The 26,680-nt window shown below is 38.5% G+C and overlaps 1 protein-coding gene across 4 annotated transcripts in view; it reads left to right on the top strand.

Moving 5' to 3' along the window:
- Positions 1–22,875, top strand: part of IQGAP2 (IQ motif containing GTPase activating protein 2) — a 130,752-nt gene extending 107,877 nt beyond the window's left edge. Inside the window, exons 22-38 of one of the 4 annotated variants that reach the window (XM_075021369.1) lie at positions 99–168; positions 493–701; positions 1,446–1,595; positions 2,375–2,538; positions 3,183–3,407; positions 4,582–4,722; positions 5,071–5,155; positions 6,835–7,067; positions 9,208–9,340; positions 11,883–11,985; positions 12,854–12,995; positions 16,464–16,551; positions 17,424–17,636; positions 18,992–19,152; positions 20,009–20,152; positions 21,084–21,192; positions 21,670–22,875. In XM_075021369.1, coding sequence (XP_074877470.1) covers positions 99–168; positions 493–701; positions 1,446–1,595; positions 2,375–2,538; positions 3,183–3,407; positions 4,582–4,722; positions 5,071–5,155; positions 6,835–7,067; positions 9,208–9,340; positions 11,883–11,985; positions 12,854–12,995; positions 16,464–16,551; positions 17,424–17,636; positions 18,992–19,152; positions 20,009–20,152; positions 21,084–21,192; positions 21,670–21,783 — 2,484 coding nt within the window. In that variant the 3' untranslated portion in view covers positions 21,784–22,875. The remainder of the gene's footprint in view (positions 1–98; positions 169–492; positions 702–1,445; positions 1,596–2,374; positions 2,539–3,182; positions 3,408–4,581; positions 4,723–5,070; positions 5,156–6,834; positions 7,068–9,207; positions 9,341–11,882; positions 11,986–12,853; positions 12,996–16,463; positions 16,552–17,423; positions 17,637–18,991; positions 19,153–20,008; positions 20,153–21,083; positions 21,193–21,669) is intronic. The other 3 variants (XM_075021370.1, XM_075021371.1, XM_075021372.1) reach the window with 3 other exon arrangements.
- The last annotated feature ends 3,805 nt before the right edge of the window (positions 22,876–26,680 follow it).

Below are 26,680 nucleotides of genomic sequence, written 5' to 3'. Positions count from 1 at the left end.
TGGGGAACCTCAGGAAAGAGGGTGCAGGTTCTGCAGTGTGTTGCTGAGCAGAGATGTGTCATAACTAGATTCCTTTGCCTAATCTTTGTCCCTTCCAGAATGATGAAATTGTGAAGATACAAGCATTTCTCAGAGCAAACAAAGCCAGGGAGGACTACAGAATACTAAGTAAGTGGTAACAGTTGAATGTTGTATATTTGAGGTGTTACTGTGTTGTCTTTTTTTTAAAACAAACAAACAAACTCACTCACCTGGGATTTCTCAGCCTCCTACTCCCCTTCAAAAACAGGTGCAAGTGTTTGTAGACCAATTGCTTTGCAGATGAAACTATTTTGGATAGCTGTGCTTACACAGTGTGACAAAAATACTGCTCTAACTGGCATAAACTTCTCTCTGCAGTTCCAAAATTTTCTGCACACTGATCAGTTTCTGGAGGGTTTTAGGGGTGTTCAGTATTATGTCAACTAATAAGCCTATTTACTTCAACTGTAGTTGGTGCTGAAAATCCACCCTTGACTGTCTTGCGCAAATTTGCCTACCTCTTGGACCAAAGTGACTTAGACTTTCAAGAAGAACTAGAAGTAACAAGGTTAAGGGAAGAAGTGGTTACAAAAATTCGATCCAATCAACAGCTGGAGAAGGACTTGAACTTAATGGATATAAAGATTGGACTGCTGGTGAAAAACAGAATCACTCTTCAGGTCAGTATGCTCTGTTCAGGCTCCCTTGGTAGTATGCACTGAGCACTTCTATGTGTTGAAGGAGCTCAGGATTACACAATCACAGCATGGTTGAGGCTGGAAGGGACCTCTGGTATTCATCTGGTCCAACCCCCTGCTCAAGCAGGGCCACCCAGAGCAAGTTGCCCAGGACCATGTTCGGATGGCTTTTGAATATCTCCAAGGGTCGAGACTTCACAACCTCTCTGAGCAACCTGTGCCAGTGCTTGGTTGCCCTCAATTAGTTAAAATGGTCCTGGTATACCAAGTACTTTCTTTGTGTGTCTTAAGTAATCTTGTCAAAATACCTTGTGGTAGAGGTTGTTCTCTTGTCCTGAGCGGTATGTCAGTTTGCTACTGAATGCCACACTTTGTTTTGCTACTTGTGGACAACAGTAATTGCTTGGCAGATTTTAAGCATCTTTTCTTTGGTAGAATGGAGTAGACTTCTGATCATACTTGAGAGTTTGTTCATTGTTAACTAAATGATGAATGAGTCTGTACATGAGATCAAGTTTCCCAGATGGTCACTGTTGGCAAGCCATACTGGTGACAAGATAAAGATGTTCAAAAGACTGGCTAGTGAATAGAACAGCAAAATACACAAAGTTGCTAATAAAGGCCCTTGGAGGAATATTGCATTTAACATGATTGCGAAAATGGCAATTTTTCCAATTTGCCTTTTTTGTGAATATATAATCTAGACTTTTGATCATCTGTCTGCAGGATGTGGTACTGCACAGTAAGAAACTTAACAAAAAGAGCAAAAGTCAGCTGGAAGAGATGGTTATGGTTGACAAACAGGGTATCAAAGGTTTGAGTAAAGAAAGAAGAAAAAAACTGGAGGCCTATCAACATTTATTCTACCTTTTACAGGTAAATCTTACTGTAAAAATTAACATGGCAGCAAATTGCTAAAGAAAAACTAGAAATATATTGCTTGCTTTGTTTTAGTGATTGTAGTAATGATTATGAAAAGATTTCCAAAGTAGTATGCAGGCTGCAGCAAATACTGTGATCAACTTCTAATATTTCCTGTAACTGAGAAAATCCTTGCTGTCTTTAAACTGTGCAAGAAATATAGCTGGGTTTTTTCCTTGAGAATAACTTCAGTCTGTACTGAAGCCAGAGGGAAATATTTTCCTCCACATGTCTTTTAGTCTATGTAAATGACTCTCACTATTACTGTGCATGATATGTGGTGGAAAGGAAGTTGTCTGCTATGCAGCTAACAGCACATAATGCATCTGTTCTTGTGCTTTTTTTATCTCATCTTGCTGAAGTTTTTCCAGAAGAATTTTAGATCTTCCCAGGGCAGATGCCTTCTAATACTTAAGTGGACATGTAATACGCGGTGTCTTCTTGGTAGATGGCCATTGTCATCTGGTAAACTGTCACCGTCATTGGGCACATAGACCTGATGCACAGAGGTACTGTTCGGAGACTACAAAAAAAATCTTTACTGCTGTTACAGATATCTAACTGTGCAGTATTCAGTGCTTCTTATGCATTAGGATTTGGAAAAAAGTCAAGCCAGTATGGAAAAGTGACATATATGGGAATCAACATATATTGGAAATGTAGAGAGAGCTGCCCCCCAAGTGGGGGCAGTTTGTCCTGGACAATAGCATTTAAATCATTTGTTTGTTTTGTAGACTAATCCTATGTATCTGGCGAAGCTGATTTTCCAGATGCCACAAAACAAATCAACCAAGTTTATGGATACGGTCATCTTCACTCTATACAACTATGCCTCCAATCAACGAGAAGAATATCTGCTTCTCAAACTCTTCAAAACTGCTCTAGAAGAGGAGATAAAGTATGTGCATTCACAAGAAGATTTTAGTTAATTACTATTGCAGACTGTTCAATTAATACTTCATACCTAAAAGAATTTGATGGTTAACCTTTCAACTGCTGTAAAATTGTATACATATTTTTGTTACTTGAGAAATTTGTTTTCAGGGTAACTTATTTGTTAAGTCAAGCTATTTCCAGTTCAAAAAAAATCTTTCTATGGTGGACAGTATTTTTACATGAAAAAATCACTTGAAAAAAATAGACACTAGGGTTTCTTGCTTTTGTGCTTGAGTATTTATGGGTAGAGAAAGTCTTTTCTTTCTCTATGTAAATATATATTCTATAAGTGGAGAGTGGTGGCTTATCCTGAAACAATAAAATATTATTTTATGCCCTTAACAGGTATTTGATGAACAGGTATTTGGGCCTGAAACAGGTATATATTACCTGTCACTATCTATGTTATGTCCCAGGGACATTATTATAACACATAGAATTCAGGTAGTAGTTTCTATAATCTTGTTTTATCTGAAAGCCTAAGGAATAGACTGTATAAACATGTTTCAACATAGAAATAGGGTAATTTTTAAAAGTGTGGCTTTTGAAAACATAGATAACTGCATACATAAGTCATGTCTGAGAACCCTTCTGTTCTTGATATAGCTCTAAGGTAGACCAGATACAAGATATCGTTACTGGAAACCCCACCGTCATTAAGATGGTCGTCAGTTTCAATCGAGGTGCTCGTGGACAGAACACTCTGCGCCAGCTCCTGGCCCCAGTGGTGAAGGAGATCATGGAGGACAAGTCCCTCATAATCAACACTAGTCCTGTGAATGTGTACAAATCATGGGTAAACCAGCTAGAAATGCAGTCTGGTGAGGCTAGGTGAGTGAGGAAACTGGACATATTGTGCCACTTAAATACTTGAGGGATCCCTCAGTTCTGCTCTCCCTTTCCTTCTCTGACAAACTGCATTTGTGCCTATGTATCCCTTCCCCATCTTCCTGCAGCACTATGAGAGTTTTTGGGGAGAGGTTCTTGAAAAACAGGTACTTTAACCTGTTCTGAACAGCAAAGGGATCACTTTCCTGGTCATGAACTTCCATAGTCAATTACTTAATCTTTACAAGTGTAGTAGACCATGCCATGGAAGAATTTATAGCCTTTTTCTCAGGTTTTATACCAGCATGTTAGTAGTGTCCCAGGCTTTTAAGGAGCTATACTGGGACTGGGATGTGGACATGCATGCCTTAAATTAGGATTCCCTTTTTGTAATTAAGGGAAGGTGCAAGTGATGGCCTGTGCACCCCCACCTAAACAAACTGTTCCTCTCCAAAAAAAGGAAGATAATTGTGCTAGGGTAGAGTTAATTTTCTTCATAGTAGCTGGGATAGTGCTACATTTTGGATCCGTGCTGAAAACAGTGTTGATAACACAGGGATGTTTTAATTATTGCTAAGTGCTTACACAGAGTCAAGGCCTTTTCTGCTTCTCACCCCACCCCACCAGCGAGCAGGCTGGGGGGGCACAAGAAGTTGGGAGGGGACACAGCCGGGACAGCTGACCCCAACTGACCAAAGGGATATCCCATACCATATGACATCAGGCTCAGCATATACCACTGGGGGAAGAAGAAGGAAAGGGGGGATGTTTGGAGTGATGGTGTTTGTCTTCCCAAGTAACCGTTATGCGTGATGGAGCCCTGCTTTCCCGGAGATGGCTGAACACCTGTCTGCCAATGGGAAGTGGTGAATGAATTCCTTGTCTTGCTTTGCTTGCACATGCAGTTTTTGCTTTATCTATTAAATTGTCTTTACCTCAATCCATGAGTTTTCTCACTTTTACTGTTCTGATCTCTCCTGAGCAAGCTGCTCTGTGGTGCTTAGTTGCTGGCTGGGGTTAAACCATGACACTAACGCACCTGAGACTTTTGTTACTTAGACAACTTCAACTGTATTTCTCTGACACTTTTTTCTGTTCACTGATAGCCCTTATGAAAAAAAAAAATGTATTTTATTCTCAAATATGTTTAGCTTGATTTAATATGTTTGCTTTGCAGCAAATTGCCATACGATGTAACCACAGAACAAGCATTAACACACACAGAAGTGGTCAATAAACTGGAATCATCGATTCAGAGTTTGCGAGCAGTAACTGACAAAGTTCTCACGTCCATATTCTCTTCTCTCAATATGATGCCGTAAGTGCTGAGTTAGGATTCTCCAAGCTGCAGTTCGTGTGCACAGTGAAGCTTCACTTGAAACTGAGTGATGGAGATCCTTTCAAGTTACATGGCTTGCAATACGTGCCTCTTGAATGACTTCCCCAGTAGAGGGGGTGGTTTCTCCATGCCTACTGTACTTTAGCAGCCTGGTGTATGTCTCCCTGTACTTGCAGTTTTTTGTATTTTCCATTATCGTTTTGTTTTGTGTTTTAAGTGGCTGGGGAAAAAGCCAATAACTTGGCTGACGAGAATGATTTTGTGTGTGTGTGTGTGTTTCATCTAAGTCTTTCCAATGTTTTTCCTTTTCATCTGTTCTACACGTAGTTATGGAATGAGATATATAGCCAAAGTTCTGAAGAGCTCACTCCATGAGAAATTCCCAGATGCAACAGAAGATGAACTATTAAAGGTAGACTTCTGAGGGCAAACTGCCAGCAACTTGTTCTTTTATTGCCAAAGGGGGTTTTCATTGACACTAAGCATTCTAAGGAACTGAGAACATCAGCATTTACTGAAGAAACTTGGCACTCCTTGGGTGGCAAAGTGGTGGTGGAAGGGGAGGGGAAGGGAACAGGTGCCACAACCTAGCTATCTTAATCTGGATGCTCAGCAATTCTTATGGAAGAGGAAGCTCAACCTGTTTTGGACAGTAACTGTTCTTAAAAGGTTGGAGTTTATCTGAGTCATCTTGGGTTTTGGTTTTGTACTATGGTCCTTACCACCAGCAATAATTTCATGGAGAACACTGGTCTCTTTTTTTTTTTTTTTTTTTTTTTTTGGTGGTGGTGGTTGGTTGGGTTTTTTTGTTTTCCTCCACCTGAAGTTGTTAATGTATTAAAGAATAATATATTAAAAAAATTGCATTAGTATTGTAATTTAAATACAATCCGGAAGGGCTCTAAAAATGAACTGCAAGTAGATCATTACATTAGTTATTTAAGTTTCTTGTAAAAGTTGTAGGAATGAGATCAGACTGAAAAGTAAAGTGTGAGTGATAAGTATGATACTGGCATACTGGCCACCGCTAACCTACCACAGCCATGGTGCCTCTTCAGAGGGCTTAGGAGAATTTTTCCATGAGCCTTCAAGCCATCTGAGAGACTGACAACTATCTCAAATTAGAACTATTTGCACTTCAATAAAGATATTTTCATTAGTGTTTAATGAAATCGTTCTAAAATTACGAGGTATTCATTTCAATAGGACTTCCCTATTAGTCTTCAAAATGATACTGTTCAGTGTTTAAAAAAAAAAAAAAAAATCTCCTGGTGCCTAGAGAACTTCAAATTCCTTAGCTCAAAAATTAATTCTGCTTTTGTGTGTTTTATCAACTCATTGGAAATCCTTGCAAGCAGTATTTGTGGGGTACTTCTGTCTACGACTCCAGCAATATAGTTTAAGGCATTGCTCAATTTATGAAAAAAAGTGAGTAGCAAATGGAGCATAAGGCACCCAAATGAAAGCTTTTAAATGTGTAAGTTGGAAGTTCCCCAGGTGACTACACATAAGCTGAGGCAAATTGCAGAAAGAACAGTCCTGCCCGTTTCCAAGATCAGGAATGATTTGAAGCCACCATCTGCAAGTTGTTGGCTTCAAATACAAGTTACTGTAACATCATTATAGCAATTGCAGTTTGGAAAATCTCTTCTCTAGTCTTTTATGGCTGTGTGCAGTCCTCGTGAGAAACAATGTGTCCCTTGTCAATGAAGGCATTAAATGCTGGCAGATATGTGTAGCATTTCAGACAATGACCGTCTAGACCTAAACCTTGCAAAATCTAGAAGAAAGAAGAGTTGTAGTTGTCTTTGTGTTCAACTCAATGCCTTGCATTAGCTGACCTAAAGCCAGCACCAAATTGAAATGTGTTTGTAAAAGTCCATAACTGATGTTCGTGGAGGTGTTGTAAGAGGCATATCTTACAGAAGACCACAGGCTCTTTCAGTTAGGCACATAGGTTAACGCGTATGTCTTAAGGATTCTTCTAGCACGAGTTCCTATGGTCTAATTCAGAAGTAGAAATGATTGATCATGTTTTCTAAAATGTAATTATTGTATGCAAATGGAAGACCACTTAATTTTTTCTTTTAGATTGTCGGCAACCTCCTGTACTATCGCTACATGAACCCTGCCATTGTTGCTCCTGATGGTTTTGATATAATTGATATGACAGCTGGGGGCCAGATACACCCTGACCAGAGGAGGAACCTAGGTTGTGTGGCAAAAGTCCTTCAGCATGCTGCTTCTAACAAACTCTTTGAAGGAGAGAGCGAACATCTATCATCTATGAACACTTACCTCTCACAGACATACCAGAAGTTCAGGTATGCAAAGTCTTCACAAGTACCTACACTGTAAAATCTGTCTTTTAGGATGAGTAAGGCAGGTCGACTCCTCATTTATAGGAACTCCCTGCTCAGAGTTAAATGATCTACCATAGAGAAATTCTCACTGCTGAGGACATTGAAACAGGAGTAACAGGTTGTATTTCTGCTTGAGCATTGAGAACTGATCAGCTCCGCTGGCTTGGTTGCAGTAAGGCTTCTGTACTGCAAACACAGATTGTGAGAGCAGTGTGGGGTGACTCATTACCCAGCAGAAATAATCTGTTCTTTGGGTCAGGAGGACAGCTGAATGTTCTGTCTGAGGAAAAAACTTAATGGTCAGGAAGAAGTTTCAGGTTTTGTTTTTATTCTTTCATCTTTGCTGAGAGACTCCATGCAGATTTTATTCTTTCATCTTGCACCATCATAGGAAATTGCATGTTTTGCTACACTCTGGGACACAAGTTCTTTGGGATTATTGCCCATCTTATGGGGTGACTGCTATTATTAGCTTGAAATGTTGTTGAGTATTGTGACAAACTCACTTTCAGAACTTATATCTTCAGTGTCTGTCCTTCATGGAAGCAAATGCACTGTTCGTATAATGGGTTTCCTTGAGAGATCAGCTATGAGCACAAAGGTACTTAAACTTAGTCATTCTGTTTATTGAAGGATTTAAGGGCATGACATAAACATGAAGAAACAATAAGGTAGAAAGTGATATAGCAAGAATAACAAATGCTAATGAAAGAGAGCCTATTCTAGCTGGCCCTTTGATCACTACAGAAGGCAGAATGCCTCACCTAATTAAGCTACCTTTATACAAAACTGAGTCTCTGCGTGACTGTACTCTGTACTTTAACTAAACCCTCCTCAGATGTCAATGGTGGCTGCTCCCAGCTGCCTGTTCCCCTTGTACTCACCCAGCAACTCCAACTGCGATATTAGCTTGCTAAAAGCTACCAGCCCTGCCTAGATCTTTTGCCCTCCTTTCATGGACTTGTGCAGTAATTTGTCCAACCCCTTCTTAAACCTTTGAGATAATCTGCCTCCGCAACTTCCTCCTGTAGCAATATTCAGAAGTTTGCTACCTGTGGGTTAAAACAGTGCTTCCTTTCATTTATTTAAAATTATATTTTCCTGCTAGTTTCATTGCATTCCCATTATTGTGGGATTTGACGAATGAATTCTGCACGCATCTCATGCAGCACCACTGTGATTTTGTAAAACTTGATTTTGTCCCTCAGCTTTTCCTCTCCAAACTGAGGAATCCCAGCCCGGTTTTTTTTTGGTTTTTTTTTTCCCTTATACCAACTTTAAAGGTCCTCTGAGCCCAAAATGGGTATCCTCCTCAACAGCACAGGGCTGGCATAGTGAAGGCAGGACAGCTCCTGCAGCATCCTTGTAGGCCTCATCTAAAACCCTGTTTCTCCCAGCTGCTCCAGTTCAGGTCATCTTACTTTGGAAAACAAACTAGTCCTCTGACAGGAGGACCTTGCTGGTTTTTGGTTGTCTGTGCACATCCCTGAAGCTGTCAGTAGCTTGGAGAAGACCCACTGTCGTCTTGGGAAGCAGGTCTCAGCACTCCATGTACATGCTAGTCATGTTGAAGTAATGCTTCAACCATACTTTCCATTTTTTCCTCTCAAGATTCTCGCATTTAGAAAAAATACCACATTTTCTGTCATTTTGAGCAGCTCAGTTTCTGAGTAACAGCATTTTAAACATTTGTAGGCCAAGTGGTAATTTTGTGCAGCTCTTTCAAATAATTTTTTCTCAGCACACTTCATACTACAAAGTGCCTTCATAAAATCAGAGAGTCTTTTTGTGGAAATCCTTTTGTAACATCTAGAGCATTAAATACAGACTTCTCTAAGTGTTTAAAATTTACCAAGTTATCACTTCTTGTTGAATAAGGAGAGAAAAAATTACCTTTAAAACAATGTTCCAGCAGCTGTCCGGGAAAGATAGAACACTTTGTCATTTGTATTGATGTCTTCCTTCAAACAATAAGTGTAGATTGCAGATTATAAGGGAAATATTTCGTATGTCAGAGACTTGATTGTACATTTTTTATACAGGCTAACTAAAGTGAGTTTACAGGGGACAATAATTGAAGTATTTTTTTATTTTATCTTAGGAATTTTTTTCAAGCAGCATGTGATGTTCCTGAACCAGAGGAGAAATTCAATATCGATGAATACTCTGATATGGTGACTCTTAGCAAACCTGTCATATATATCTCAATTGAAGAAATTATCAATACACATTCAGTAAGTCAATGAAAATATACTAGTCAACAGACTATAAATGTATAGATTATGAAATACTTGCAACAAACTCTCAGGGGAAGGCTTAATGTTCATTCTTCCTTTTGAAATAATTTCTTCAGTTCATCTGAAACGGTCTGGAATTGAGTATTAGATTGCATTTTTCCTAGAAGACTGCTTCCATGTAAAATCATCACCTTGAATAACAATCAGAATATAACATTTTCTGATGGGAGGGAGGAACAGTTTTGTTCCAATATAGTGTGACATTTTTTACTTATTTAGGAGGACTGAAGCTGTAGCATCCTGCCAGTTCTTTATCGTGGGTAAAGAACAGATTAACTGCAGTCTGTAGTATGACTCATTAGGGTGTAAGTTAAATGTCTACAATGTGGTCCTCCTAATGCTGGAATATTACTGTCTGTTTCCTGGCTTGAAAACTGTCCCCTGCCTCTGCCCTCTCCCCATGCCCACTCCCCTGGCAAAAGCCAAAAAAATCCCCAACAGACACCCCAAAAGCCCTTAAAGCACCTCCCACAAATATTGTCAGATACACTATGGAAAAGGTAGAATACACAACTCCCAGTACCCCACATTGCAAGTTAGCTTTATTCAAGTGAAAACTAATAGCCTAGTCTGCTAAAAACATATTTGCTGGATTGTCGTTGTGCCTATACTTGCTTTTAATTTTTTAAGGCATAGACCTACGCCTGCATGTTTATGATCAGTGGTTACATTTAAACACTAGTCTTGGTCAAATATTCCTTTTAGAGGTTTTGTTGCATGTCTAATATGTTATTTGATCCTAATGTGACAAAGTATTACCATGTAATTTTATATTAGCTGACAAAATACTCTACAAAATATGAAGTAATTAAATGACAGTAAATTGCCAAACAGAGGAGGTCAAGGAGATGGTCTTTTTTGATAACATGACTATGCACACTTGCCTGCCTGGAGGAAGCAAACAATTAGGTCTGAAGACTGTACATTATCTGTGTGCAGTATATTTACCAGGTGGTCCTCCTTGTCCCATGCCACCTCTTCCACCAAACCTCCTCTGAGAGGCTGAGCCTTCATCTGAGTTGTCTTCTCCCACTGCACCTTCCCTGCAAGTGTAAATTAAACCTTCCATTCTGGTCACACAGCTCCAAAAAAAAATAAGTTTGAATAACAGGAGAAGCATAAACATTTTGACTGTTGTCATGCGTAGCTCAGCTTCACAAAAAATTCCCAAATCTGCCCTCAGTCATCATCTCCCATGCTACTTGCCCAAGCTTAATTTTCATTGTATACCTCTGTAGGACGTAGCTGGAATGAGGGGTCTGTTGCATTCATCAGCCTTGGTTTTGGTACTTCCCAATGTATCCCTTGCCTTTGCACCAGAGAATTTGTCCTGTCAATGTCTTTTTCATTCTGTGCTTGTATAGCATCAAGCATGGTGGAGTTTTAATCAGCACACGTAGTGTTTCTCAGCAGTTCTCACAGTATCATAGTCAACATTACGTACAGTACAGGGTAGCTAGTGCACGTAAGAGAGAAACTTGTTTTAAACAAGTTAATGGTTATGGGCTTATAATGCTCACTTCTATCTTGTAAGTATGTCTGAAATGCCTTTCTTTTCTGGACACAGGCTTCTTAGTCATCAGTAGTTTCTAGTAACCAGTAACATATGACTGACTATAACTTGCAGTGTTTAAAATACTTAGAATCTTGGAATTTTTGCCTACTGTGCATGCTTTGCTGTAGCTAAATTTCAGTGAAGCTTGGTGACACTGTCTTTCCATCAGTCCTCCAAGTAAGGAATTTTGTTTCTATGGGGAATGGACTATTAAATCTAGTAGTCACTAATGCTGCTGGCTTTACCTAACTTAGCATGAGGTTGCTTTTCTCATGGGTAGTGAGAGCCTTTTTTCAAGAAAATGTTACTGCCCTGTTCATTCTCTTTATTAACTTGGCTTACCAGTATTTTTGTGGCTTAAAGTCTTGAGAATGTGCCCAGGTGCAATGTGAGTTATTGTGGATATGTTCTCTAATCTCCTGCAACTTCTAAGTCTATTAGACATTGTGCAGCAGGTGCTGTATAGTGTTTCTCGCTTATAAAATAGAGTAATTTCTGAAAGGTGTCACTGACGCTATTGTAAGCTACTGGAATGGATATACAGAAAAGAAGTATCTTTCTATGGACCACCAACACTGTATTCATTCCTTTGTGTGCTTAGTTCAGGATGCAGAACTGAAATGGTCTGCTTGGGACTATCACCCTTTAGTCTGTGATAGTTTGTTAGTCATAATTAAACTTCTGCTCAGCTATGTTCAGTACTCCAGAGATGATTGCCAGAAGAGCATGGCAACCTGTCTTAGAGCAAGACCAATTCTAAATTCATAGTCCAGAACTGAGCATGCTTACCCCCTTGGGTCCTCCATAATCCTGATCACATTAGGTCTGTGTTTTTCAGCATTTAGTCTCCAGATTTACTTACAAGTATAAAGACACTGGGAATGGGGTTTTTTGGACAATGACCTCACTTAAATTTGTTTATAGCTACTATTAGAACACCAGGATGCTATTGCTGCTGAGCCAAATGACCTGCTGAACGAATTGCTGGAAGGGCTGGGACCTGTTCCTGATGTAGAGTCTTTCCTTGGTATGCTGTTCTTTGTCTTTATGGTTAACTTCACTCTAGTGGCAGAATTAAATGGGGGGTTGATTTAAATACTCTCGTGTCTCTCATAGTGACAGCTTATTCATTTACTATAGAATTATTTTCTGAACACTTTTTGTAACATCGCTCCTTATAGTTGAACCTTCTTCTAACTGCAATGTTCACTCTAAAGATTGGTAATGTGATTAAAAATCTAAACAATGCTTCAAGCAGAATGATCCAGTTGTGCTCAAATTGCAGATAGAAAACAAGTGATTTTTAATAACCTGATCGTAAGATTTGCTAGTGTTGGCTAGAAACGTACAAAAAAGTTCGTGGAGAATTCTTAAAACAGCCATTTTTATTTTGACAATTATCCAATTATGAAGTGTTAAAATTATGCAAATTTATTAGAAAGTTATAAGGAATAAATGTGTTAATTTGTCTTAATTGTAGTAAGATGTGAACTGTTTTGAAAGTAGTGAGGATATCATGGATAATACCAGCTTCCAAGTGAACAGCCTGTTAACATAGCTGCTACTCTTTCGTTTTTCACTATCACTGCATGTTAGCACAAAGGATGTTAAATGGTATTCTCCTTTGAGAAGAAGACATGTGAGTCTCTTGTACATCAGTAGCTTGAAAAGAAAGAATTGGTGGCATTTCCAAAATATTCCAACTGGGCTTATAAATAGCTGGCTTATGGTTTTGCTTGTTCAAAGTCCAAAAAAGACTGCTTCTTTTTAGTGGGTGAGCTATTTAATAAACTTAATATTTCTGATGATTTACAGTGATTTATCCACGTTCTTGTTCACTTCATGCATTGAATCATGGGAAAGTTGGCAAAATTGAATTAAATGTTTCCTTACAGGGGAAGGAGCTGTTGATCCCAATGACCCTAACAGGGAAAGCACATTGACTCAACTTGCAAAAACAGAGATTTCACTGTCTCTAACAAGCAAATATGAGCTACGAGAAGGTGAAGATCAGGATCTCAAAAGCCTGATGATAAAGTAAGTTTTGCTCAAAAACCTATATTATGGTGATGTTTTTTGGTTATGTTTTGGTTTGGGGTTTTTTTGTTTGGTTTGGGGTTTTTTGTGTGGTTTTTTTGTTTGTTTGTTTAAAAAGTTGCTTCCACCCTGCTGCTCTGCCTAAGTGCATTTTTGAGGTGCGGAGTGCACTCAGTTTTCAAAAGCCAATTTGTGTTCAGTCCAACTCAAACTCTTGCAAAAGTCAGAAAAAATGTCAGTTCTTCCAGAAAGCTTACAGAAAGATACTGCCACTTGTGTTTTGGAACATGACTGGATCATTATCTAACCTGGCAGGTGTTTTTCCATGAAGTTGTAAAAGCACTCTGCTTTAAAACACCACATCCTTGGGAAAGCAGAGATGAAAAGCTGTCTAACCCTTTAAGGGATGGACAGTATCACACTCTCCTCTCTTCCCCCTCAAAGGAAAACACTCCCTTGACCTACTGCCATCGGCCATTTGAACAGGATGGGACTGTCACTTCAGTGGGAATAGTGCATGCTTTTATCTAGGAAAAGAAAATGGTGTTTACTCTATTTGGTGAGCAAATTAATAAATAGCTACTAGGGTACACTGGGATATAGGCTACTTTATACTCAAAAATATATTTATGAAAGCACTTATTATCAAATTATTGGCACCCCTCTTTTGAAGTTATTTCAAGCTGTCCAGAATAAGGATTGACATATTTAAGATCCTGGCCCTTCCTGAACAAGGGTGAGAATGGGGTGCTGCTGTCCTCTATTATTATGCTTATTTTTACCCCACAAGTTTGAAGATTAGAAGTTCACTTTAGAGTTATATACAACATAAGGATTTTACACTTTTGCAAGCACTAGGAGTGTAGATACAGGCTGTAATTCAACTCTAATCTGTTAGTATTTTTTTCTGCAAGTAAAAATCAGTAAACTGAATTTATTAGGTAATATGTGAAGTTTTACTTCTGAAGAAAGTTCTTGGCTATGATGTCTGTAGTAAGCAGTGCAATTTCTAGAAAAGCCATAACTGCCTGTTTAAAATCTGGGGAAAAAAAAAAAAAAGATATTTTAAGTGCAAGAAAATTCTTGCTCTTTATCCTAAAAGGAAGAGGAGTTTTTCCACTGTAATTGTGCATATTTGATCTGAATCTTAAACAAGAAAACACTGAGGTTTTTCTCTAACTTGTTATCAAATATAATTTGAGATCTAAAGTAAAGGGACTACAATGACAATGTCAAATCAAAACTGTGTTAGTCACTTGGTATTCCCAAGACCAAGGCTCTAGAGCTGTTCCCAGGCTGTTTTTGTAATAGGGATATGCCTGCCACTGTCCCTTTAAAAAAAAAAAAAGTGCTTCCTGTCCTTTTTTCCTGTGTAGGAGTAAAATATTACCCCTTAATGGAATCCCTAAAGAAATATGAAAAATCAAGGCTAAAAGAAATGTCTTTAATCCTCTACACTGTGTGGAAATATGTTGAAACAATAGTATGAGAATTAATTAAAGAATTTAACTTCTCTATTGCATAAGTGCTTTCAAGTAATATTTCTCATATTTTGAGGAAATTCAGTAAATAATCTGACAGAAGAATAATTAGCAATGTGTTAAATTGCAACAATATCAGAAGTTAAAATACCACTACCTTTTATATAAGTTGTGTAAATACAGATGCTTAGCTTTCCTACCTTAGCTGCAGAGAAGTCTTTTACTGCAACTGTGAAATGTTAGACACCTGGCTAAAATTGAAGTCACGGCTGATTCACTGAATGTTCCTTGTTTCTCTGCAAGTGACATACATGCCTATTCTGTAGAAATATTGACATAGTTGCTTTTTAAATGGTTTTGTTAAGGCGTCTGCGAAGAACCCTAAGGTTTGCTGGTACCCCTGTCCAGAGAACTCTCTGTAAGGTGCCAGGACTCTCTGTAAGGTGCCAGACCTCTGTGGTTTGAGGGCAGAGGTGCTGAGTGCCAAGCGGCAGGTGGAGGGGGAGGCATCCAGCCCCAAGTGGGATGTTTCTGAGACAGTGCTGAGCAGGTCTGGTACGTGGTGAGAGGAAGTGGAAATAAACCTCCCGTCTTATCAGCCGTATCGGCACCTGTTTCTAAGGCAGTGCATAAAACGATAACGCCATCCCACGTACGTTAATGTAGGATGTGGTGGTGACCACTGAAGGCTGACAAAGGTTGTGTCAGGCAGAGGAAGCCAGCAATGTGTTGATGTAGCCCAAGGGAACCAACTTTAAGAAACCTTTCTGATTTAGTTTTGTTTTTTATTCCTGGCAAACTGGAAAGTGTTCCAAGAGGGTTTGTGAAGGAAAAATACATTTAACATCAGTCCTTCAGAAGCTGTTGAATGTGCTAGAACTGCTCAGTGTGGTTAACAGTAACTTTGGATGAGCAAACTAGTTTACAGGTGGTTTATCATGTTGCCTTCTAACATGGAAGGAGCAGTGCTTCAGCTCTGCCTGTGCTGTCAGTCATTCCTACCCTGCTGTCCCTTCCATGGATGCTTGGATCATACCCAAATACACAGTGGTTTAGGATAATATTTGCCTGTATATATACAGGATAATATACCCTGTATATGGGTAAATCTTTTGTCCCATTTCATTGCATTTTTGAGAACTTTCTGACCTGAAAACACCAGCAAACCCCCAACTTTACGTAGGTAAACTCATTTTAAACCACGTCTTGTGGTTTTGTCAAAGAAGCCTTGACCATATTTAGACATTTTCCTGGGAAACTTAAGTTGCATCTTCAAGTTTCTGTTAATTTTTAAGAATAATAAGCTATATCTCATTTGTAACAGTGTCCTCTAAATTAAAAGAATTCTGTAACAGGATGTTCTTGGAAGTATTGTGGATGAAGAGGTAGCAGGAATGAGATAAACTCTTACCAAAAAAAACCCTGGTTTACATATCGGGGTGTAGCAGCTTCCCTTTCTTAGCAAGGAAATGCTCCTTTTCCTTTGCCACTAGAGAAATATCTGCCCTTAATTGGTGTGTGTAAATGCACTGCGTTGGATGTAAAATTCCTTTAGAAGTTCAGCATTTTTTGGTACATTTCCACTTTATTCAGTAAATGTGACCCTTAATGGAACCATGCATAGCTTAGGCTTTGCAAAGATTACATTCCTATCTGCTGTTTTGTCGTGATCATAATTAAATCCATATGAGTTCTTTCCTGGATTTTTATTATGTTAAGAGTAACTGTTTTACTATGCTAGTTGGTTAACTGTTTTCTAAAATAAAAGGAGGAAAAGTATGCATGTATTTCTCTATTCAGACATGTGTAGAAGCCAGATGTTCAACATTATTAGTGGAAGCTCTGAAACATAAAAAGCTAGGAAACATAAACATTACCAAGTATCCGTAATAAAGGAGGAGCTTGCTAGTTTTACTGTTGAAGAAATGAAATGCACAAGTGATCCAATGACAACTGTTTTGTAATATCCATATATCCTTTTTAAAAGGACCAAAAGACTTATTGTGGATGTGATACGAACACAACCAGGGGATACACTCTTAGAAATATTAGAAACACCAGCCACTGCGCAACAGGTAAGTGCTATACTGTGCATGAATAGGGAAGAAAGTGCATATTTTATTATAGCTATTTGAAGGCCTTAACGTATCTCTGACAGCTTTCTCCACCACTTTATAACAGTGAAATAATTGCTTTTAGACTATTCAGATCTAGAGCCTTCAAAGTGTGAGACTTGCAAATTTTCTTTTACTGCTTAATTGGGAGCCGCTTCAGAGGAAAAGAAAAATTAAGTCTTGCTGTCGACTAGTACAACTAGAATATTTTTTTTTTCTTTACATGTTTTGTAAACAGGGTCTTTTCTCTGCTATGTTATAATACAATCAAGTAGCCTGACGTGAATCCTTCTGCTAGATTTTTTTTTTCTTGTGAACTTCAGTATCTTAACTCAAGTTCCCTGACAGTTTATTTCCTTAAGCAATACAAGCAAACAGCTGCCTGGGGAACTACTGCTATCCTTAGTATGGGAGTTGAGTAGGAAGAGCTCCCAGTTGAAGACTTCCCTGTAGATGCTAACACACAAAGCTACATCTCAATAACATGCACATTTTATCTTACCTCAATGTGTGCATATGTAGGGGACACCTGTGAGATCTGGACAGTCTTCCCACAATTAAGTGAAGTCATTGTGTCATCTGGCTGATTTTAGATGTGTTTTGTTTAATTGGAATACATGTCTAGTGTTGTGATTAGTTACTTAAGGTATGCCAAAAGGCATAATAAATGGAGCATTTTCAGATCTTGTTGTAAGAGGATATAAATAAAGCCTGCACCTTGATTCTTGATAATCTCTTTAAGAATTCAAGGTACTTGAATACTTAACTGTTATCATGAGCTGGAGAATAACTGTTCTGGATTTTTTTTTTATTTATTTTTATTTTTTACCCAGGAATCTGAGCACTTGAAACTTGTAGAAAAACGTGCCATCTTAAATTCCAAAACTCCAGAGAAAATGAAGCCCAGTCAGTCTATTTTTGAAGATGGGCAACTACCAATAGAACAAAAGAAAAGGAAAATTCAGAGAAATCTCCGGACCTTGGAACAAGCAGGACTAGTCTCTTCAGAAACTAAGTACCAAGAAATTATAAATGAGATTGCTAAGGTAAGTGCATCATGCTTCCCTGTATATTGATGGCTTTTAGGCATATAGCCTAAATCTATTCCAGCTAGAGACCTACAATATACATTTTCCAGAGAATGCTACACTAAATTGCTGAAGTATCCACATAAGAAACAAATCATCTTTGTTTGCTGACAAACTAAGTGAAAGACAGTACTCTTATGCATAACTACCCGAACTGAATAACATACAACAGTAGACTTTGTAATCCAGATTTGATATTGATGCTGTCTTACCTTCTCCAGTACAATGTGTTTCAATACAGCTTTTTATACCTTAAAAGGAATCAGAATTACTCATCAGTGTTTCAATTAAAAATTAATGTAGCCTTGGTGTAAGGCTTAAAAAGACTTAAAAACCCAAAACATTCTCTGATTTGTATTAACACCAATCTGCAGTGGTTGGGCAGGACACAAGGAGAATAGTGGGCCAATGTGGTGCCCATCTTGGGGTTGATAAAGCACCAGGCCTGTTGTGTACAAACTGGCAAATCCTGTTCCAAATCCACACCTTATACTGGCTGTAAGAATCTTAGTCTATTGGATTATCTTTAATTACCCATGAGTAAGTTACTCATAGCTCACGAGCAATTTACATATTATAGATACCTTATTTTTTAAAGTTGTAAATATATTTTATTATATAAATGAGTAAATTACTTATGTGAGCTAAGTTTCTAATATGATTATGTCCTATTGCACCTACTTTGAAGTGCCATTTTAAAGCCCTGCTTGGTTCAGGTGTCTGCATCTGCTTCTACTTGAGATAAAACCATTCTACATATGTATTCAGTGTCCCATTCTTTTTTATTTCTTATCTATAAGCCCACATGCTTTGTTTTGAGCCAGTAAGGCAATATGAAGACTGGGATGAGCCTTAGGACTGGAAGTTGCTTTTATTTTACTTTTGACTGCCTCAACTCAACCATTACCTTCAACCCAAGCTTTAGTTTAGCAGTAGCTAGTTTTACCTGGTAGAAGCCAAAGGTCTCATTTCTTAGGCCTCTCACAAGAAACAAGCTGTGAGAAAGCTTTCATTTATGGCATGAAGACAACGTCTTCCTTATGACTTCTGTGTCTGTCATGCCCTGGAGACCATAACAGAGTTCAAGATACCACCAATTGTATACATGACTCGCAATGTGATTGTTGTCTTCTGTACAGTCTGTAAACTGTAGTGCTCACTACTGGTACCGTGCTTGTGAGAACTAACGTGACAGCTTGTGCTTTCTCCCAGTAATTAAGTCAGGTTGTGTAATTACAGATTTGAATGGTAATAAGCTAAGACTTTTTAAAATATCAAATTAATAAACAAATTACATTAACAAATTTATTTAGGATATCCGGAATCAAAGAAGATACAGACATCATCGAAAAGCTGAATTGGTGAAACTCCAGCAGACTTTGAATGCACTTAACTCCAAGACAGCATTTTATGAAGAACAAATTAATTATTACAACACCTATATAAAAACTTGTTTAGACAACTTAACAAGAAAGTAAGTTGAGTCTTCTTGTCTTTCAATATTTCAGTGTGTTTTATTAGGAGGGAGAGCAGGTGCCAATCTGTAGTTGAAAGTTTTGATATCAATTGTTTTGACTGACAATCCACAGGTTAAAGAGTCCATGGGGGTTGTCACTGTGACCTGAGTGAAAACCTGGAAAGCAGTCTTGCATTTATTTAAAGCTGCCTTACAGAAAGAGGCCTCAGATGTACACACGTTTTCAATATATTTAACTGGTGCTACTTTGCAAATCCACTAGCATACTTTGAAGTCATGCAGTTTTGGGAAACAATTATTGATTTTCTTCTTTCATTAAAAGGATTGGGTTTTGTCTTTAGAATGGAAAAAGGTAAAATAAATGCCTAAAAAGTTTTACTTTTCAGTTATGATGCAGTTACTTGAGAGCAAGCTCCCCTGCCAATGCCACTAAAGTGTTAAAGTGAAAACATTTTACTGATATGAACAGGAGCTTTCCTGGTGCATACCTCATTGATCCAAAAATGAACTCTAATGGCCAATCTTATTTAATACCTAGGTCACTGTATGATTACAAATTGCTATTTTAAAGTGATGATTGTGGACTCTCTTGGATCAGGGCTGCATTTCACAATAAAGTTTAAACAGGTGCTAAAAAACATTGATTCAAAATCATTGCTAAAATGTTTAGACTATTCACTGTGTGCTAAAAATCCCTCTAATTCTTAGATTTGTTTTGAATGTTAATTTTGTTCATTAATAGGAGTTCAAGAAGGCAAGGAGTGAAGGAAAGCTAAATATGCCTAGAAGAATAGTTTAAGTATAAAAGACCCGGTAGATAAATCAAAAGCCATTTTTCTTGTTCTCTTCCCAGAAATTCACGGAGGTCAATTAAACTAGATGGAAAAGAGGAGGTGAAGGGAAGCAAAAAACTGAAGCAGGTCTCATTAAAGTACACAGCTGCAAGACTGCATGAAAAAGGTGTCATCTTAGAAATTGAAGATCTTCAAACCAACCAGTAAGTGTGGTATAAAACAATTGAGAGCATTTTCTAACCAACAGCTTCTTAAGGGGGCATGGCTTTTGTTAAAAGAAATCTTCACAATTTCCTGTGCTACACCTAAAATTACCTCAGACTTTTACATTCAGAAGAATGATAAAGCCTAATTGTCATAATTCATTTTTTCCCTTGTAACTTGCTATATGATTACCTTGGGAAAACGTGTGAATAAGCCTATTTTGGCATTAGCTTAGATGGAATCAGTACAAGTCCAGTAACACACTCACTGCTAATGATTAACTTATTAAGCAGTTGTAGCAGGTTGTTTGTTGTTTTTTTTTCATTTAGTAACCAGTCATTTTCATAGAACTGAGTAAACATCTGGTATTCTGCACTTCCTCCCTATGGCAAGGTGAATGGATGTGGTGGTTTAAAATCCCTTTTGTATCTATCCATTTTAAGGCCACTGCAGTGAAAATCTTCCATCCTCTGCACTCTTTTCCATGCAGAAGATGGATGGAAAAGTTTTCCAGGTTGCAATTCTTTTTCCAAGTGGGTTCATCAGGCAGAGGAAGCCACATGAGGCAGACTGAAACCAGAGAAGAGTGTACACAACTGCAAGGATATGCTCAGGTGTGGCAGAATTAAAATCTGGCTGCCCTGTTCCTATGCTGTGGGTGTGTGGTCATCTTTGTTCCCTGAACTTCCCACACCCCATTTTTTTTTTTCCAATATAAAAGAGTTGAGAGCTCTGTATTTCATACTACATGTACACCAGAAAGTCTCCAAGAAGACACTGCAGCAGGGATGGAGTGGTTCATTTGACAATATTTACACTGCTTATGGTCAAAGTTCTTTTGTGTTCTGCAGGCTTTTTCCTCAAAACTGTTTCTGGACTGTATAAAATTGCACAGTATACATAATCAATTACCCTTATTTTTGTTTTGAGGTTTAAGAATGTGATGTTTGATATCACACCTGGAGAAGAAGTGGGTGACTTTGAAATCAAAGCAAAATTTTTGGGGGTTGAGATGGAAAAAGTGCAGCTCCATTTCCAGGTAGAGTTTGAATTTTGTTACTTTGCTGTATAGTCACAGTTGCATTTCCTCTAAATACAATTTCAGACTTTTTATATATTCATTAACCTTTTCAGTCAGCAAAGAGCAGCAGATCATGTGAGGAATAACTATATAACTTCCGTAGGATGGTGGGCAGGAAGTTGGGTTAACATTTATATTAGGCCAACTGCATGAAACCAAATGCCACATTAGTTCAATGGCAAGTAGCAAATACCAAGAGAAAATTAAAATACACAGAAAACGGTATTTCTTCTGGTTTGCTGTTACTGACAGTCTACAGTTTGGGATCTAGAGGACATGTAATGTTTTCTACACCTATCCAACAGTTGCTTGTAATTTTTTAAATTGTGAAGGACCTGGAGTTTGAGATGGTTATCACATGATGAAAATGACCCCATCTTGTTGCTGTAAGGTATGGATTCAAACACAGAGTAATGATTTTATTTCTGATTACAGGATTTGCTTCAGATGCAGTATGAAGGTGTGGCTGTAATGAAAATGTTTGATAAAGCTAAAGTGAATGTGAATTTGCTCATATTCTTGTTGAATAAGAAGTTTTATGGAAAATGAGTGTCTTCAGATATCATGGACTACATCCATCAGTGGGAAGTCTATTCAGTATTTTTTGCTTTCAAACGCTTGTTTTATGTTTGTTGTTGGATGCTTTTTAACTTTAAGAAAAAAAAAAACAAACACCAAATGTTCAGAGGAATGTACGCAGTGCCTTTTCAGCATTGATAAAGAAGCAAAAAAATAGGAAATAGATTAATTTAAACAGTTCCAGATATCATTGGTGTTGGTACTTTCAAATCAAAATATTGTTTAGGACACTCAGCTATTGTGGTTGTATGGATTTTAAGGTAGGCAGAAACTGAATTTAGTTGAATATATAAACCTCTCCTATTAAAACATGTTTTAAAGACCTCAGATAAATAATATAGTTCCTGTTAGATTTTTAAGTATTTACGAAAAGAAATCCTAATGTGTTTCTAGGGGATAGTTTGACCAAATATTTAGTTACATACTAAGCCTATTTTCTGGCAGTTGTCAACTGTAAAGCAAACTTATTGTGCAATTCAAAAATTTTTATAGGTAATTATAAAGTGACAATAACGTTTTACTGTACAAAAATATATTTTGTGATTCATTCCTACTAAATGCACTACTGCCTCATGTAAAATGACATTTTCTACTTTCACAGCCTTTGGAGTGGCATTGGGGAAATCTAAATAGTGAACAGTTGTCGTTCAGTTTGAAGTATTTGAATACATAAATTGTGCCTGTCTGTCTTTTTTGTAAGAAAATAAATGCAATAAAATCAGTATTTAGATTTTTTTTTTAAATATTCTTTGGAGATTGTTCTATGTGAAATAAACATTACCTAATTAAACTGGCTTTGTTCCTAAATTTCATTTTAAAGAGTCATTAAAGCAGCAATCCAGATGGTAGTGAAAGAACCTCTTTCAGTGCTTTTATAAAATAGAATCTAATTAAGCTTGATTGTCCTCACAGTATACTTTGGGAAGGTTGCTCAGCAGTGAAGACTTCATGGCCTTTACGCCATTGAACGTGATGATGATTTTACTGATGAACTACCAATTATATCTACAGAGCAAAAGTGTGTACAGTAGGTAATGTGATAAATACATAAACCAAGAGAAAATATTTCCTACTTTCACTTTCCTTGTGACAAACGTTTTAAAAGATGGACAATGAGGCATTCTGGAATGCATTGTAAAAGCAAATATTAAACAGGATTTAATTCTGAAGGTGGAATAAAACAGTGTCAATTCAGTGGCAGATATATAGACTACAAGTTTAGTTGGTATACTGACCTCTGGTATTATAGAAGCTGAAAAAATCATTACACTTACTAGAGATATTCATTTATGCATGGCATTAAATTTGAACACTTGACTATTTTAAAATATCCCTAATATCCTTAATTAAAAGATAAACAGCTCCTGCGTGTTTCCATTTTTCTTCTAGCTAGTTATGTATAAGCCGTTTTAACATGACATAAATGCTACGATATTAATACTCTGGTTCACTTAAAATAGCTGGATGGGAAGGTGAAAGCAGCACTTTACTTTTACTTCCAAAGGAGAGAAGTGAATTGTGCTTAAATATGAATTAAACTGTCAATCTTTTGTTTTCCTTTTTATTTGTAACAGCCTTGTCTAATTCCTACACATTTTTGACAAATTTTAGCTAGACAGTTAAGTCTGCACAGCTGGGATGTTGATCCTAAGACCAGACCTTTGAGGCAATGTGTCAAAAACCTGGATTTCTGCTGGTGAGACATGCTAGAGTCCCATAGCCTTCGTGGGAGTAAGCCACTCCTGGTTATGCTGGTTTGTGTAATGCACTTGAAGTATCTAGTGACTGCTTAGTTCTAATGTGAACAGCATGTTCCCCAGTTATTTCCTGATGTACACAAGCTTAGGAAAGCTTATTTGGTTCCCAGCTAATAACACATATGAAAGGTACAGTCTCTGTGCTAGCACTCACCTTTTCCAACCATTTCTTGGGCTTCCTGCTCTTCTAGTGCACATCAGAGAGTAATTTCCATTTAATTTCTTCAAACTCCTTTAGAAGCTTTTTTCTTAATTAACTAGTTCAGTTTAGGGCCTTGTCAGTGAACAAACAATGAACCCTGCTAAACAGGACTGACCACAATGATTCCTACTTGAATATAAGACTGATGGTAGTACTGAGTACCATGCAAATGAGCGAAGTAATTCTGTGCCCACCCACTGCTGTCCTATGCCGCTGACAGCTACTAAATACAACAAAACAGAAAGGCTTTTTGGAGGCTGCTGTAAGCTGCAATTTAGGGTCTTCAAAGTTAGACAGGACTTGAGAAAACCAATTTCATTCATGAAATGGTCTTGTGGAAAGACTTGCATTGCTGGTGCAAAACCTGATGAAAAAGCCAGTACAGCTGAACACAGCCTCTGCATCTATTGCCACTATAGGAGAAAATGCACCCTTCCTTGAAAGGCTTGCCTATCTTTCAACCTCGTCTTCCTTAACCGCTGGTAGTGAAAAGAAATTATAATAGCCCATAGTGTTAGTCTGTTAGCCCTGCAGTTTGCATTTTTCTGCTGTGTGTCTTTAGAGTTGACTAAGAGTGCTTGGCAGCTAACTTAGTTTATTTTGGAACTTACCCATTCTGATGGGGCTCTGAAGCTCCAAAACTGATTCACAAAATTACAAAACAGCATCTTTCTTCTTTGGCCAAGCAGACACAAACACCATCACAAGCAATAGATTTGTCCTGTTACACTTTGTGCTTATCTGCAAACCTTTGGCTGTCTCTTTTTAAAAGAATACAGGAGCGACATGATGAACTTCCCTCTAACAGCAAATCCAAAGAGTGAGTGTCACATCTGATTTCAAAAAGTTCATAACTGGATCGACAATCCTCTTCCTGAAGGGCTGATTTTGCCTCTGAGGTGTGCTTCTAACCTTATCCTCTTTGAGCAGTAACTACCCACCCCAGGCATGCACAAGGTTGATCTGTGAATTAAACAGCTCAAGGATGGCTCCTTCCCCAAACAATAATGATGTAGCAATCTTACTAGGTCATTGTAGGCTTTTTTGGTAGATCTAGTGTGTTTAACAGTAATGAAGTTTTGTCCTGCAACATGCTTCTGCAACAAACAAAGCTCTGAAAAACGTGCAAGAAGTAGAATTAAAAAGTGGTAACTGGTAAAATCTTTAGAAGTCATGAACCCCTCACCTCCACTACAATTGGTTTATCTAGAAAGTAGCAAGCTGACTTGCATAACTAAAGGATACAAAAATTAAATTAAATTTTGTTCCCACATGCAGGCAGAAAATTTAACAAACACGGGGTTTTTTTTTTCATTCACTATATTTACAGTAATCTAATTTAAGAACATGAAAGGACACAGCCTGATGACTGTTTCTTATATCCACAACTAAGGTACTCCCTGCTGATAAAGTCCGAGTTTCGCTTCATATCTCTCACAAACTGTGTAGTCGGGTTTATCCCTCAAGCACTGGCCCACTTGTTAAGGCTTCTTGAAACTTAAGAAATACAAATACTGACAATGTATGCTTTTCCAACATCTGCTATAACATTTACAAATACATGTTTATTTTAAGAAAGACTGATATTTACTTCACTTCTATTTTGGGTTTAGAAATTTTTAAGTGTTCCCATGGATATGTTTATAGAGCTGTGAGACTATGGGAATGCCCAAGAATAGCTTCGCTTTCTCTTCCCAAAGAGACGAAACTATCTCTGATGGAGGTATTTTCTAAAGACATGAAGAAGAATGGTTCACGATTAAGTATAAGGTGTTTTTAATAGAGCTGTGTAAAGGCCGGCCAGCTGTAAGACTTGTGTTACTTGCCCTTGCTCTACGGAAATTGGATTCAGCCTTAACAGTGCTACAAAGCAGCAAGTGGTAGGGTTGTGGGAAGAAGTCAGTAGAGATGTAGAGCTTACTGGGAATCACTACTTGTCATCAGGAGTGTTTATTTTCCATGGGTTTTAGTCTCAGATATGAGCAACGGCCAGTGCTTCTGCAGTAATAAAGGTACCTCATGCATATGAATAACTTCTAAATGGAGCTTCCCCCCACTTTTTTTTCTTATGTCTGTGTTGCCATAAATAGAAGGACGTACAGCTGAGGCTGGGACAGCATACCCTAGCAAACCAAAGAACGTCCACTTGTAAAGCCTTTGACTGTGTTACAGGCCTAAGAAACACAAAGCACTCAAACCACCAGTGGAATAAGTATTTTCAAAGAAAAGAGCCAAATTAATAGCTGCGACGTTCCTAAGATATTTTCCTCTATGGCCTTTATATAGGTTTCAGTTCACCCAGCTCTTGATTCATGAGCAGCTCTGAAGGACAGAACAAGCTTTCCTGTCCAAGGGCCATGCCACTGGAGTTCAGGGGTGGTGGCACCACTTCCTCAGGGGTCTTCTTGCAAGAACAGACACCGGGACTGCAAGGCTGGGTAACGAATCGCTTTGAGGTTGTCCCGTACCGGTAGAGCAGTCGGCTTACCGAACCCATGCAAAACAAGCAAGCTTTGATGTCTACTTTGCACAGAGCAGACCTACGCGCTAAGGAGCTTTCCCGAAGGAGCGTGACCTTTCCATCGTGAGAAATGCAGATATTTCAACCGGCCTTGTAGCTGCGCTCCTCGGGGCCGTCGGCAGCCCGGATTGCGCAACCAACACGTGGCAAACTCGGCCTCGGATGGTTCCTTCAGAACAACCCTTTGTTCTGCGCCTCCCGCCTTCCCACCCTGCCCGAGCCCGCGACCCCTTTCCCGTTTCTCAGCTGGGGGCCACCGCGTTCGTTCCGCGGCCGCCTCCGCAGCGCGGGGGCAGCTGGCGGGGCTGCTGCGCTGCGGGGGCGGCACGCTCTCCTCCCCGCCCCCGCCGCGCAGCCCCCGCACCCCCCCCTCCGCCGGGCCGGCGC

Source organism: Buteo buteo, chromosome Z (assembly GCF_964188355.1).
Source record: "Buteo buteo chromosome Z, bButBut1.hap1.1, whole genome shotgun sequence".
Classification (NCBI taxonomy): domain Eukaryota; kingdom Metazoa; phylum Chordata; class Aves; order Accipitriformes; family Accipitridae; genus Buteo; species Buteo buteo.
This window is presented reverse-complemented; position numbering and strand designations above follow the sequence as displayed.